Here is a 14,145-nt window from a genome sequence, read left to right on the forward strand (position 1 = left end):
GGGGGTAGGGAGAGGGTGTTGGGTTTACGGACACTGGGGAAGGTAATGTGCTATGGTGAGTGCTGTGAAGGGTGTAAACCTGGTGATTCACAGACCTGTACCCCTGGGGCTAATAATACATTATATGTTAATTAAAAAAAGTAAAATAAAAAAGATAAAAAAAATTAAAAAAAAAAAAGTCATGGTTTGTCTCCCTCCCAATTCCATCTTGCCTCATTTGAAAAAATACAAACTTCATGTTAGGACAAAAAGGATGGATTTAGAAGGATGTGTACATCCTGTGGCCATCACCATGTAAGCCAAGAACACGAGTGCTCAAATAAATGTTGTGTATTGGCAAACAGGATTGTGAAATTAAAAAAAGAATATTTTCCAAACTTTCTACAGTGCTGGTGTATGATCTCTGTTACGAGATCACATGTAAATAAAAACAGCAAGATGCAACTGGCCATCACTGACAGGACACACGCCTTGAATTGCTTTTTTAAGAAAGGTGATGATTTGTTCTGATTCCTCCCCACAGTCTGCCAGTGCACGAGGGGGCTGGCCGCATTCAGGAAGGAGTATGGGACTATGCTAATCAGATAGAACTATCTTAGCACAGTACTGAAATTAGCCTCCTTAACCCAACAGTCCACCAGTAATAGCACTGAGTACCCATCTTCAAAGCTCTCCATCCTTGGCCTCGGTCCCAAACATCACCTCTTCCTTTTGCTTCATTTCCATTTTGTGAGTTGTGTTAGGACCGAGGTTGTCGCTGAGTATGAGCAAGGGGATCTGGGACAAAGCACAGTCAATCTCTCAGTTTTCAGGAGGACAATTTGTTGGGATTGTGGTTTAGGTAGGGACAACAAAATCCCCAGGCGTTTGAAAATTTTGATTTAATTATAATTCAGAGTTGTCTGTGACCCAAGGGCTGGGTGCAAGCCACGGGCGATGAGTGGATTTTCTCACATGCTGGCACGAACTGGGGTGATTATGTGATGCTATGGACGTACTGTCAATAGGCTGATGGAACAATTGAATCCTATAGAAGGCAGCTACTTTAGTGTTTTGCTTCAAGGCCATGTCTCAAATGCAACTCACCTTCTTCAAAACAAACGCTGGCCTGGGTTTCTAGTGCTCTGAGCATTTCCAAAGGGGGTGGCCTGGCCCATTGAGGGAGGCCAGTCCTGGGAAATGCCTGCCTGTTTCCCCCATGTGTTACATAGGTTCACAATGCTCCATTGTTCCCGTGAAGCAGGACTTCCTTTCTCTGATTGATTAAACATCGCGGGGCCCACATTTTCATAGTCCCACGGCTCATGAGCCAGCTTCCAGGCAGAGGGAGGGTCTCTGTGCACAAACTGCTGACAGCCTTCCATATTTGGTTTCCTGAAGAGGAAATTATAAGACTATTTCTCGCTGCCTGTTTTTCCACATCTGTCCTACCTGTCTAGCTTATCCAGGCACAGGTGTCCCCAGAATGTCCATGAAAGGAAATGTTGAAAAGCTCTTCTCCTCGGATTATGCCTGTTTGGCTTGTTCTGGAAATTTGATGTTAAGATTAGGAACTTGAGCTACAGATAACATGTCCGCATGTGCTTTATGCCTAATGGGTCTTCATATTACATCTTAAGATGGATATTTTAATATTTATGACTGAGTAGACCTTGGGTTAGATATAAAATTCAGATCCGTGGCTCTGCTGGATAGGTATACAATGGCCTGTGATTCTTCCTGTAGTGAATTTGTAAAGTGTTCCTTCAGCCAGCTCAGCACTGTGGTTCATACGCAGAAAGGATACCATTTGGAAATAGCCTCTATGATCTGCAAATTGGAAGAACAATGTGGACCCTGAGCACACCACTCAACATTTGACAACACTGAGGCTGGCATTTAAACCATGCCTGCCGGCCATTATTTCCCTTGCCTTCCAAGGCTCAGCACAAACACATCTTCTCTTCTCCAATCTGTTGTTTGACATCTCTCCTCACCCAGGCTGAGCTAGGAAGCTTGTGATCTGCCCTCTTCAAGGGGCTGCGAATTCCTTGAACCAAGGCTATGCCCAGTTCTGCTTTGTGTCTCCAGCCCTCACTGCGGTACCTGGAATATGGGGCTGCTCAGTGACCCTCTGCAGAGTGCCTCCTGGGGCTTGCCTTGACCTCTGCACAGAGACTTTTCTGTTTTTTTTTTTTTTTTTCTTGAGGATGAATAAGACTGATGAAGGATTATTCTTGTTTGATTTGTTATTGGCAGAGAAAACAGATCTGCCTTGTAGGCCTTTGACATTGAGGAGAAATGACCCCACAGCAAAGGGTGAACGTGGAGAATTCACAAGGTGTTTTGGGTGAGCACAACCCACACACATTAAAGGTGTAGTGCTTGGAACTCGGTGTTGAATGCATGCCTGTGTGAATGAATTGATATCGCTTGGCCATAGGTACTTGGACTTTATTTCCACTCCGTCTCTCTCAAGGCACATGCATAACCGTTAGAGAAAATGTGTAGAGAACAGATGCATTTTCCAGAAGCAGTGTATCCCCCTCCCACCCACCATAAATGGTGATTCAGTAACGCCAGGTCTGTGTTTTAGATGTTGGGCAATTCTGAATAAACTCCCACCTCCCCACCCTAGATGTAGTTAGAGACAGTTGATTCCCCCAGAGAGAGGCATGGTCTATATCAGAACATGCTGACAGCTACCAATTAAGCTGTCCATCAGGTACAACTTAACAGAGTGCAGTAATGGGCTTGTTTCTCCTCTCCTTGGAGTCTGGAGTGTATGTGTTCGGGGAGGATAGCAAGTGGGCCAGCATATTGCTGCATATAGAGAGGGGGAGACTAGCTTGCCTTTCCCCACTCTCACTCTCTCTTAACAGTTCTAGGTTTCCCTATGTACCCCATATCAGTGTCCTTAAAGACACATCAAACCATTATAATGTGTGTATCCCCCTAGAGCTGAACAGGTAGAGATAAGACTATGACAAGGGTTTCCATAACATCCATGGGATGGGGTAGAGTAGTGAGATGGAGACAGTCATGATGAGGCAGGGTTAATGGGAAGCTTGTTGGATGTGCACTGTATGTCCCTGGAATGCAGGAGGTCAGAGCAGGCATTTGGCTTATAAGAGGGGGGCTGTCTGTGTCTCTTGGGCAGGCCACTTAGGATGGACACCAACACATCAACCGCACACTGTACCAAGTTGATTTCTGCCCAGGAACATTTCTGCTGATCTTAGAGATAAACCTTCCAAGATGCTAATAACCTAAGTAGCCGCTTCCTCTTCAGCCAAAATAAATGAAGAGTAGCCAGAGGGCAGAAAAGGAAACAGAGGGCAGGGGAGGATATGCGAGGTGTGGGGGTAGAGAGCAGGCAGAGGTGAAACAACACCCCACATCAGTTTCCTGTTTGGGAAATTGTTCTCCTTCTGGGGCCAGACACGACTCTTGGGTGTGGCTCAAGGAGAGGAGTGGGAGATGAGAGGTAAGCAAGATGAGATGCCTGCAGTGTGGAGCAGGGGAGAGAGGAGATAGGCTGAAAAGAGGAAAATAGATCTAGCTTCCAATGGAGCACAAGGCCCTCATGTTGGCTTGTTCTTGGTGCGGACTTCTTTGCAGGACTGAGTTTCTGAGGCTGGTTTCAGTGGAAGGGCGTCATTGAAGATCTGGCTCTACCTTGAGCAAGTTCATCCTTCCGTCCTCTTATGTTATCGCTGTGTCTGATGCTCAGAGTTCCACAACAAGGATGCTTTAGAATCCACAAAGATTGCTTTAGAATCCACGCAAATGTTTACTGGTTACGAGTTCCATGATATGCTCTATCCAGTGTTTGGATGGATGGGTGGATGGATGAAGTCCTGGTCAAATGAGATGAGGGGGTATTACATAGCGATGTCCCTTTTGGAAGGTAAAAGGGCAAGGTAGCATATTACAGGCTCTTGAGAAGTTCCTGCACTAAAGGAATTTATTGAACAGGTCATTCTTGAAACTTCCCTGACTGAGGCATGCCTGCTCTGTCCCCTGTATTAAACAATCTACGTAGCCTTACAGGGTGGCTCTATTTCCCCACTCTTTAAGTGTAACACCAATTAATGTCTTGAGAGATTCTTGCATTCTATGGGACATGGTTTAGGAAGCACTGGATTAAGATAATGTTTTGCCCTTCATGAGCGTGCAAAGAGCATTACTTCCACAGCATTAGTGGGCTAGAAAGTCTGAGTGGGGTTGACTTGTGTCAATGCACTCATCCATCAGTCCTGCCTGGAATCCACAAAATCTCTTTGCAAGATGGTTTCCTGTGATAAGGATGCAGCTTGTGGCCACAGACAGAGGGTGAGATTTAGCTTTGGATGAGAATGCTATTCATAGCCAATTTTCTTAGCTCAGTACTTAAAGGCTCTGGCTGTCCTTTGATCCAAGTAAATTCTGGTATTGGCAGGTAGTAGTGGAAATGCACTTTTAAATATTTAAAGGCCACTGACTTTTAGTACCATGTATATTTATACATATATATCCAAGGATCCTTCAATGAAAGTATCTCTTAAAATTGCAAAAGGACTAAATGATCCCCCAAACCTGTTTCCTATTTCTAAGTAATGAATACCCTACAAATAGTCAGTGTTTCTTGATTTGATTCCTAGAACAGTGGTTCCCAACTTTGCTGCATACTAGAACCAAACTTTTAAATTCTGATGGCTGCATTCCATTCCATTCCAACTAAATCACAGTGCTGCAGGTAGGAACCAGACATATGAATTTTTAAAAGATCCCTGGTAATTCCAATACGCAGTAAAGTTGGAGGACTGCTGGTTTAGAAGCACTTTAGTTTCTGGACAGTTTATTATAACAACCATAACCTCTGTGAGAAGAACAGAGCAGAGAGATAACGGAGGTCCTAAGACATTAAGGAACACGATCAGAGTCACAAATCTGTGACAGATTCTAGGTAAGTGTCACTCCTTTGAATTTATTTAAGGCAAGGGCAGCATATCAGATGAGGTTCTGGAAATGGTGGGACAAGAGATGGGTTGGGGTGGGAAGGGCTGGGCTTGAAAACCCAGTGGATTGAACATAAGCCTTTGTGCCTGTAGGAGAAACAAGAAACCCACTTCAATGTTATGCCTCCTGCCCCTCCCATCAATGCTGTTTCTGTCTGTAGACTGCTGGTTTGCATTTCATTTATAGGGAGACAAAAATGGAACCTTTGTGCCAGAGTTGAAGGAAATTATAAAAGCCCACAGCTTGTCTTCAGACTTAATATCAACTATTTTTCTCCTTTATTTTCAAACAAACAAACAAGTCCTCCCCATGAGTTCTGAGGCCGTCTCAAACATTCCCTGCCTTGGGTTTGTAGTTTCCTGGTTCCTGCATCAGCAGGTATAGCAAAAACCTACCACTCTGTAGAATTGTTTAAGAGCCACAGAAGACTCGTGTAGGGGGTCCCGTGAGATATGGTGAGAGGCTTTGGGCACGATGTTGGGTTATGTGAATGCACGTGGGCATTGAAACAAACGGTTTGCTAAGAACTGAGCCTCTTTGAGGCTTTGGGGTTTATTAGCTAGAAACTTAGATGCAAGGATAAAAAGCCTTATCCAACCCCCCTCCAAATATAATGAATTCAAAACATTTCCCCATCATCTGGTAGGATGGATGAATCCTATCATACATTTCCAAAAGTTCTGCCGCATGGCAGATAAGTCAAGAAATCTCTTCCTTTGGAGGTGAACAGGTGTGCTGGGTGAGCCCTGGGTGACAATCTCTTCATTACTGGGGACTTGGGATGAGTGGTCTGCAATCCTGAGATCCATGGTCGGCCTTCGAAGGAGATACAGAACTTTCTTTTTTTGTTGTTCATTATTACCTGAAGCTGTAGGCTAGAGGTCCATGTGAACATTATTCTTCTCTAACCTCAGAAAAATGATACTGTGCATTCTCCTAAAAATGTGTTGTCATGAAAGATTGCCACTAAGACAGAACAGTAGGGACTTCATAAGGCCTGGATCTGAGCAGGTTTGACAAAAAGTAACTTTTTTTAAAAAAAGAGTATGAATAAATATTTCGGATGCACTATCCTTTGTTAAGTGTGTTATAATAAAATGTTGACATTGGGAATAACTTACTTTAGAAATATAGTGGGATTTAAGGTTGGCCATGTCAGTAGGGAGGGAAAAAATAGGTGGGAAAAAATAGGTGGGAAACCTGGGAATTTGCTTATCTCAGGGGAATGTTTCACACACCAGCAAGTCAACCCCTGCAGATGCTGCTGCAGAAAGAAACGCCTGGGATCATTATTCAGTTAAAGCAGCATTTACTCAGTGTGTGGTTCTCAGACCAGCAGCCTCCCCTGAGAGCTTCTTAGAAATGCACATTCCCAGGTATCCCAAGCAGATCTACTGAGTCAGAATCAGACCAGCAACCTCCCCTGGCATGCTGAGTCGGAGTCGCGGGGTGGGCAGGCCAAGGTGTCTGCTTGAACAAGCTCTCCAGGCAATGTTAGTCTTCACTGAAGTTTGAGAAGCCCTGCTCTACACTGGAGGTTCTTCAAGTGTGATCTCCTGACCCATAGCACCAGCATCACCTGGGAACTTAGGAAAAACCGTCTGAGACTTTTTTCACTGGACATTCACAGGTGTTGGTAGAAATGTTCCATGGCATTTCAAATATTTAAGGTCCACAGAGATGGCCAGACAGAACTTACAAAATAACGAATGCTTGGCTAAAAATTCCGAGATGCACATTTTCTAGTCTTAAACTGGAAAGGACCTACAGAGACCTCCTGGATCTGTTTCCTGTGACTAGGGGTTAATAATAAAACCTCACAGATGGTCAACATTTTCCTCCCCACTAACGATTTGGAACGTTGATTGTCGAATCAGGAACTCTGGAGTTGGGGCTCTGCACTCAGGGTCTTAACAAGCCCTCTAGACAGGTGCATCCTACAGTTTGAGGACCACTAGACCACACTTCCCATCAAACTGCCCACGGGTATGACCACCTCCCCCAAAATGCTGGCTGAGAAGTGCATCCAGGAGACAGAAGCTTGGCCCAGTAACATGACCATGCATGGATGCTGGTAGAGAAAATGATGTTTATTTTGACCTCTTGTGTTGAGCCCATGTAGCCCCTCCCCAGCTCCGTGGAAAGTGCGTGCTCTTCTCTCAGTTCACTCTGGCTAACAAGTGCTATTTTCCCCAAGGTCTTTGGGCCTTCGATGTGAAGAACTCTTTAGTGATGGAGGTGATCGATGCACGAAAGATAAAGACAGAAGAAGGTAGGGCTTGGGACCTTAGCAATGGGAGCTCCTGCTGCGAGCTGAGGGCTAAAGCTGAGAGATCTGGGGGTGGGGAGACATAGAGGTGGGGCTCAGGGTGGCCACTTTTGTTATGCAGGTAGAAAGTATACAGCATGTCTGGGAGATGAAGGAGGAGTTGTTGATAATTTTGTTCCAGACAAATATAGTTTCACCTCTGCCACACATGAGCAAATGCCTCAACCTGCAAGATACTTTGTATTTTTTTTTTAAACTTTATTTTTAAGTAATCTCCATGGACACAACCTGGGGCTTGAACTCACAACTCCTAGACCAAGAGTCTTGTGCATACTCCAGTGACTGAGCTATCCAGGCGCCCTGAGATCTTGGCATTTTGCCTTTGCTTGGAGGAGACGAAGATGAACCATCGAGTCTGCATTTGGAAGCTTCGATGTGCATTTTTTTTTCTTTTCGTGAGAGGTGATGTCACACATCTTGCCTTAGGCAGAATAATATGCAACTTTTGCAGGGAAATGAAGCCTTTCAAAACACATTCTTTACTGACAGATCTGTCCCTAGGTGAGCTCTGGCTCCTGAATGTCCACAAGGCAGCCTGGGAATAACTGTATGATCTGTATTTTCTCTGATTATGCCCAATGATAGTGTTTTTCACAGAATTTACATTGAAGATGGCAAGATCAACCTTTTAACTTCCTTGTCTCCCAAATCCCTATTGAAAAAGTATGACCAAAGTATGCACCATCTGAGAAAACAAGGAATGTAGCACCGTCAGGAGAGAAATCATGAGGCATTTCTGCTAGACAGAGTGAAGTTGTGGAGGGAAGAGGGAGGGAATGACCTTCCCATGATTTGGTATCTACAAAGGAAGAAGCTTGTTAAACTCATAAATAGAATTTTCTAAGAAAGCCTCCCTACCCCAAATACTCAAAACTTCTGGCCAGAACTATAGTGAAAAGCTTATAGATTTCTGAGCCCGTTAGATTTGAGTTCAAATTTGTTCACTAGTTATGCAAGCTGGTTGGCCTCGAGCTCATCCTCAGTTAACTGGGGGACTAAACAAAATAGTACAGGAGAGGAGACATAGCCAAAATGTTCATAGTTACCATTTACTGATTATTATGTGCCAGGTACGGTGCAAAAAGCTTTACATTTCCTTTAACCCACAAAAGGCTCTATGAAATTGATTATATTCTAACCACGGTTTTGCACCGAAAGCAACTAAGGTTTAAAAAGGCTAAGGGGTTCCTCAGGTTCACAGGGATTGCATGGGTATAGAAGGAATTTGGGCTCAACCAATCTCATCGCAGAGCCCATGTTTTTAGGCCCTAAGCTGAACCATTCCAAGCCCTTAAAATATATTGCTTTATTTAATCCTTACAGTGGCCTCTTGGTAACCACTTTTGTTGGTGGAAAAGAAATAGAAGTCCAGAGTGTAAACAGTTTAATATTATACAAAGGTCGGAAGCCCAGCCTGCTGGACTCCCAAGTTTCCCACCCTTTACCACCATGCTGTTTTTTAATTGATATACCCTATGGAATGTCATTCAATCTCCCATCTTTGGCTTTGATTTTATTCTCACTGAATACAAGGGGTATAAGACCAAATTATGCATGATGGGGAAAAGTTCAAAATGTGGTCCTAATACCCCCTAGTTCTTTGAAGATTATTGTAGACAAGCTCCTGTAAATCACCTGTCTTTCTCTTTGCTGGTAGGACTCACAGAGAACATTGGGCTTCCCCTGTGTGTGCTTGAGAAACACAATCCTTGGCCAGCCTATGTGACATATATGTCCCCGATGGTGAAGAGACTCATTGAGAAAAGCAAAGCTAGAGATCTGGAATATGCGCAGGCACTCGAGGAAAGCCAACCGTCATCGAGGCAGAACAAGCTGGCCAGCATCACACAGCTGAAAAGGAAAAAGTCATCTAAGGGCCCTGGAAACTTGATGTTGAAGGACATGTTATCAGTGTGGAGCTCTTACTCTGTTCCAGCCACTGGTCCCACCGCTATGCCAGAGCCAAGGCACTTCCACACGGATTCCAGAGAAAATCCCACTGCAAACTATAACAAGATCATCTTCTCTCGAAAACCCATGATGAGGCTGCTTCCGTACAGCTCCCTGCTAGTCAGCAAAGAGAAACATTCAAGTGTTTAGCAGGGAGCTCCTGCAGTCATCCCTCCACCCCTCCACCAAGATCGTACAGTAATTAAGCTCCATGTGCTGTAAATTTCCCTATGTCCTTTAAAGGTGAACTTGTCCCTGCTTGTGCAGAGGTTGGCTGAGATAAACCAGATCTGAATGTGGGCCGTGGATGGGCAGGTATACCCCCTCCAGCATCACAGTCTGATGGGGTTGGGAAACCCCACACCCCAGTTCCTGCCATATATGCTTAGAACCTAACTGAGGTTGAATGAGTTCCAGTCCAGGCAGGACACAGAAACCACACCGGTTACTATACCAGAGGTAATCCAATAGAAAGAATTACTAACCAGGTAACTGGAAAGGTGGGACGAGAACCCAATGGTATTAGTGGAGGTAGCCACCTGCAAGAAAGCAGGTTTCCCAAGGCTGGGGGAGCAAAGGCAAGATATTGGACTTATCAAAAGTTAGGCACTCGGAGAGTGGGCATGTAGGCTCAATTTCAGATTTTTGAGACTGGGCAGGATGGGGGATACTCCTCAGTGGCTTCTGGTGTCCTTGAGCTTGGAGGACATTTCCAGCAGGGAGGGTATCTCAGTCTCTGTGTAGGGGAAGCTCTTTGGCTGAAGTTGATTCTGTGATGGTGGAGAAAACCAAAAAACTGGACTCAAATGCTTCTGGAAGGAATTGACCCTGCCCGAGAGAACAAGAAGCGTTGCCAGTGGAAACAGACAGGGACAGGAAGCCAGCAGAGGGGTACACAGGAAGCAAACCAGGAGAGAATTCCTTCCTCCCCTTCCAGCCTCAAAGCTCCCCCTCACTGCCCCATACCCGCTATGGGCAGAACCTATCAGGGAGGAAAGCAGGAATGTGGTTTGCGGAATCCTGAATGCCAACATCTCAGCGTTGGGGTGAAAGGATAAGCTTGAAGCCAGGAATACATTAGCTTCAAAACCGGCACTCTGGTGTTCTGAGTGAGCCTACCTTGTTCCACCAGGCACCTGAACTTGGAATTGAGTTGTTTACTCCGTGGTGGGTTTACAAAGCGGCAGTGGGGGCGTGAGTGTCCCCTGCTGAGAAACGGAGGATTTCCTCCCCTGTACTACTTTAAGGTTTGCCTTGTGGAGTCGAGTTGGCAGGGGAGAAGTTCCTGGCTGAACCCCAGCTGTAATTTGTCAGACCACACTTAGCATTGGTCCATCCGTGCTCTGGGCAGTTCCCAATTGGCCCCAAAGCAAGTGATGTTAAAAAACAGTCTCAAAGCGGACAGGCTTTGTCTTTAGATGCAAGGGGAATCTGGTTATGATAGGGAGACCTAGCTGATCTCACGACTGGGGTTTATCTATTGACTATAGCATGCCTCCATTGGTAGCTTCTTCTGAATTTCTGTATTTACATTCGTGAAGCAGTTGATACCCATCTTGCTTCCCTAACAGACATGTAGAGGCAAGTTGCTATAAATGCCATTTGAAGAAGTCAAGTTTGCCCTACACATGCATTCTCTCCATACAGGAATCTTGCAGAAATTTTAGCACTCACCTCTGGCTGCTGTGAGTAGCGTTGGGACAGCTTCACAAATTAGAAGCCCTGGACCCATTCCTGGGTTGCCAGGTCTTGGCCAGAATGAATTCTTGCAAAAATATAGGTGGTTTCCAGTGAATGTGAATGACTGTATTTCGTGTCCGTGGATCATTTATAGACATGGAAGCAGGTGGTAAATTCCTCCCAATAAGAATTTTTCTCTCTCCTCTCCTTTCATGGGATTTTAAAGCCAGAGTATATTTTGGGTAGATTTGTGAGTAGATTTGCCTGTTCTGGGAGCACAGGGATGTCTCTCAGGTTCTCATGAGCAAAGCTAGTCTCAGCAAATGTCCAGCATTGAGTGTTAGAGTTTATCGAGATTTGGGATTATTTCTTCCAGTCCCTCTTTGCGGGCAAAGCAGTTACTCCTTTTTATTTTTTAAGTTTTTTTTTTTTTTTTTTTTAGGTGTTTAATAGTTTTTACAGAAGTATCTGTATATTCTCTAAATTAAAATGATGGTTTTACAGGTAACTGTTTAGATTGAATTAATTCCCAACCTATTATAACAACAGAAACATGAGTGGAAGGACATTATTAACACCTTACGTTGTGATGAAATTGCTTGTATCTGGGACTCTAGTCCAGACACACTGCCTCCTAAGTTAGTTTTAAGAAAGAAAAAGCCTAATTCCTTTTGAAATGGGGGACTCTGTTCGAGCCCAAGCTGGGGTTCACAGGCCCAGCCACCACACGGGGATTTGACCAGCTGTGACTATATTTGCATGAGCACTGCAGGAAAGACCCAGTTCAACAAGACCAGCTGGACCCAGTCATGAAGTCTCCACATTGGGGGAGGGAGGGTTATCCTCAGTAATCCCTGTTGCTTAGATTGTCTTCTGCTCCAGACCTCCCTGAGCGTGATGGAGGTGGGGAGCAGTGAGTCAAAATCCTCCTAAAAGGCTCTTTTGCTAAAACCCTAGAAAGCCCTGAGTATGCACAGAAAGGGTGGGGGGAGAGTTTCTTGATTTCACAACACCCCAGCACGCAGGATCCCACTGCCCTGGGCCTGCCAGAGGCCAGTGGATGCTCGGCGGCACCAGCTTTGTTCATGAGAACCTGAGATAGATTCCCGGTGCTCCCAGAACAGGCGTGCAGCCCTTCCGGGGGCTGAAATCTGACCAGAGCAGGTGGGGCATGGAACGGAATGGGGATTCTTCCTCACGGAAGCTCATGGGCCTGTCCAAGCTGGAGGGGTCTGGGCCATCTCCAGTTTCTCTGAACATATTAAACTTCCATCTCTAAGAGGGGACGAGAGAGCTAGAGACTAGAGGCTAGCTCTCTCTGATGTTCCACAGACTGCAGCCTCTAATTTATCCCCTTGGCATCTGGAATTATTCTATTTGGCAGGAGAGCCGTTTCACTTAGTCTCCCTGCCATGGTTGGTTTACGAAACACCGGAATCCGTATTTTGTTGCCCTTTCTCCGTTGCTCTGTAACCAAGGCCGCCTCCTGACACATACTGAGGAGCTGTTTTTGAACAAATTCTTTGGCTCCTGCGCACAAAATGGTATTTACCCATTTGCAAATTCCACCGTTGGTGTTTAAACAGTAATGCTTGACCTCGGCCGCTGGCCGTTTTCACTCTGGTGGGTCTGTAAGGACATCAGATAGTCTCACATGCTGCAATGTCTCAGCTGTGGCCCAGGAGCACGTCTTGAAGATTAGGCTGCTTGGCAAATAGGATGCCTCCGGAAAGCTCTCCAGGAGCTTAACTACATAAACCTGCCGGCCCAGGTGTGTCCGAGCCAGATATTTGAGGGTGGCCTGGGAGCTCTCTGACTGGAATGCGATGCCTGGTGGGACCAAGATGGAGGGGGCTTCGAGTGGTGGACTTTATTAACAGCCCATGTGACCAGCACAGCATGAGAAGCTTCCTGACCCAAGGTCCTCGTGTAGGACCCACAAAGACCTCACGTTGGTCCCCCTTAAGTCATTTCGTCAGGACATGGAGAACAAAACACAGGGACCCTGAGGTAGGGATTTTGACCCTTGGGCTTTGATGAGGGTCCTCGGAGATAGCCGAGAGGTCTCATGGAGGAGGAGATACAGCAGAGGAATCTCAACCAGGGATGGACAGCGTGTGTGTGGAGACAGAAAACCAGAAGCAGCAGGAATCCCAAGACTGCAGCCTCGCTCCATGGGTCAACAGAGGTGGTAAAATGGTCATAAAAGTGCTTTCTTTGTGAGATGTGTGTGAGCAAAGGGACGCATCTAGACAATGTGGCTCTTTTCAGCCTTGGCTGAGTCATTCATTCCTAGAAGCTTTTTAGTAGCCCCAGCCTTCACAACTGACCACACATTTTTAGAGCCCGCACTTTATCGGTGCCAGATAAGAGAGGGCAGAGAGAGGCATGGGGGAGATGGTGGGAGTAAACAGGCACCTGAGATCTGCTGTGATCCTGCATCCTCAGAACAGGGACGGAAGCTCAGGCCTGGGTTTATGCTTGTCAAGTAATCCAGAAATCCTTCCTCTTCCTCCCTCACCAGCCCCTCCCCCATCCCAATCTTTTACTTGGGACCTAGAGCCTCAGCCAGCTCCTTACTGTGTCCCCAAACTGTCAGGCATTGCTGGGCTGGGCATGTTCCCGGAGTGAGCAGGCATGTGTAATTTCTCTGGGGCTTTGGGGGTGGGGTGCCGTCAAAGCCAGCAGGAATGCAGGAACACCTCAGTTTTAAGTGGAATCCACTGCCACCCCCATATGGCATGACCCAACCAAGACCCGATTTCCATATGGGACGGGGTAGAATAAACAGTGCCATGAAAAAGATACTGGACTTCAGGTCGAGACCCCCATCTCTTCTCCTAGGCTTTCTGTTCCAGGGCCAATAAAAATTCCCACCCCACCAGAAGCCCTTCTAGGAAGTGTATCTGGGGGCCTTCAAGACTCCAGGAATCAACTTGCTTCCTGTCTAGATTCAGTTGTTCAGCCACCCAGAATGTTGCATTATTTGGGGTAGACAAGAGTTGTGAGAAGATACATTTCAGGCAACCCACCTCGGTGGAATAATTTCTGTGTGCCTGTCGGCTGGGAGGACTCTTGTGGAGGGTGAACATAGTACCAGACAGACAGCTGGAAAGAAGTTGGCCCCGAGTGTGCCCTGAGTGTGCTCACACTTTTGGGTGCTATAGCTTGTCCTTGTCCATTTTATTCTCCATAGGATTACATCC

At 45.9% G+C, this 14,145-nt stretch overlaps 1 protein-coding gene across 14 annotated transcripts in view; it reads left to right on the forward strand.

Annotated features, from left to right (window-relative positions):
- The window catches only part of CDRT4 (CMT1A duplicated region transcript 4), a 61,094-nt gene extending 50,026 nt beyond the window's left edge, over window positions 1–11,068 (forward strand). For 12 of the 14 annotated variants that reach the window (XM_059148835.1, XM_059148839.1, XM_059148832.1 and 9 more), the window contains 2 exons: window positions 7,178–7,252; window positions 8,967–11,068. In XM_059148835.1, coding sequence (XP_059004818.1) covers window positions 7,178–7,252; window positions 8,967–9,409 — 518 coding nt within the window. In that variant the 3' untranslated portion in view covers window positions 9,410–11,068. The remainder of the gene's footprint in view (window positions 1–7,177; window positions 7,253–8,966) is intronic. The other 2 variants (XM_059148837.1, XM_059148838.1) reach the window with 1 other exon arrangement.
- Window positions 11,069–14,145: the final 3,077 nt, after the last annotated feature.

This window comes from Mustela lutreola, chromosome 15, assembly GCF_030435805.1.
Source record: "Mustela lutreola isolate mMusLut2 chromosome 15, mMusLut2.pri, whole genome shotgun sequence".
In the NCBI taxonomy this organism is placed as follows: Eukaryota; Metazoa; Chordata; class Mammalia; order Carnivora; family Mustelidae; genus Mustela; species Mustela lutreola.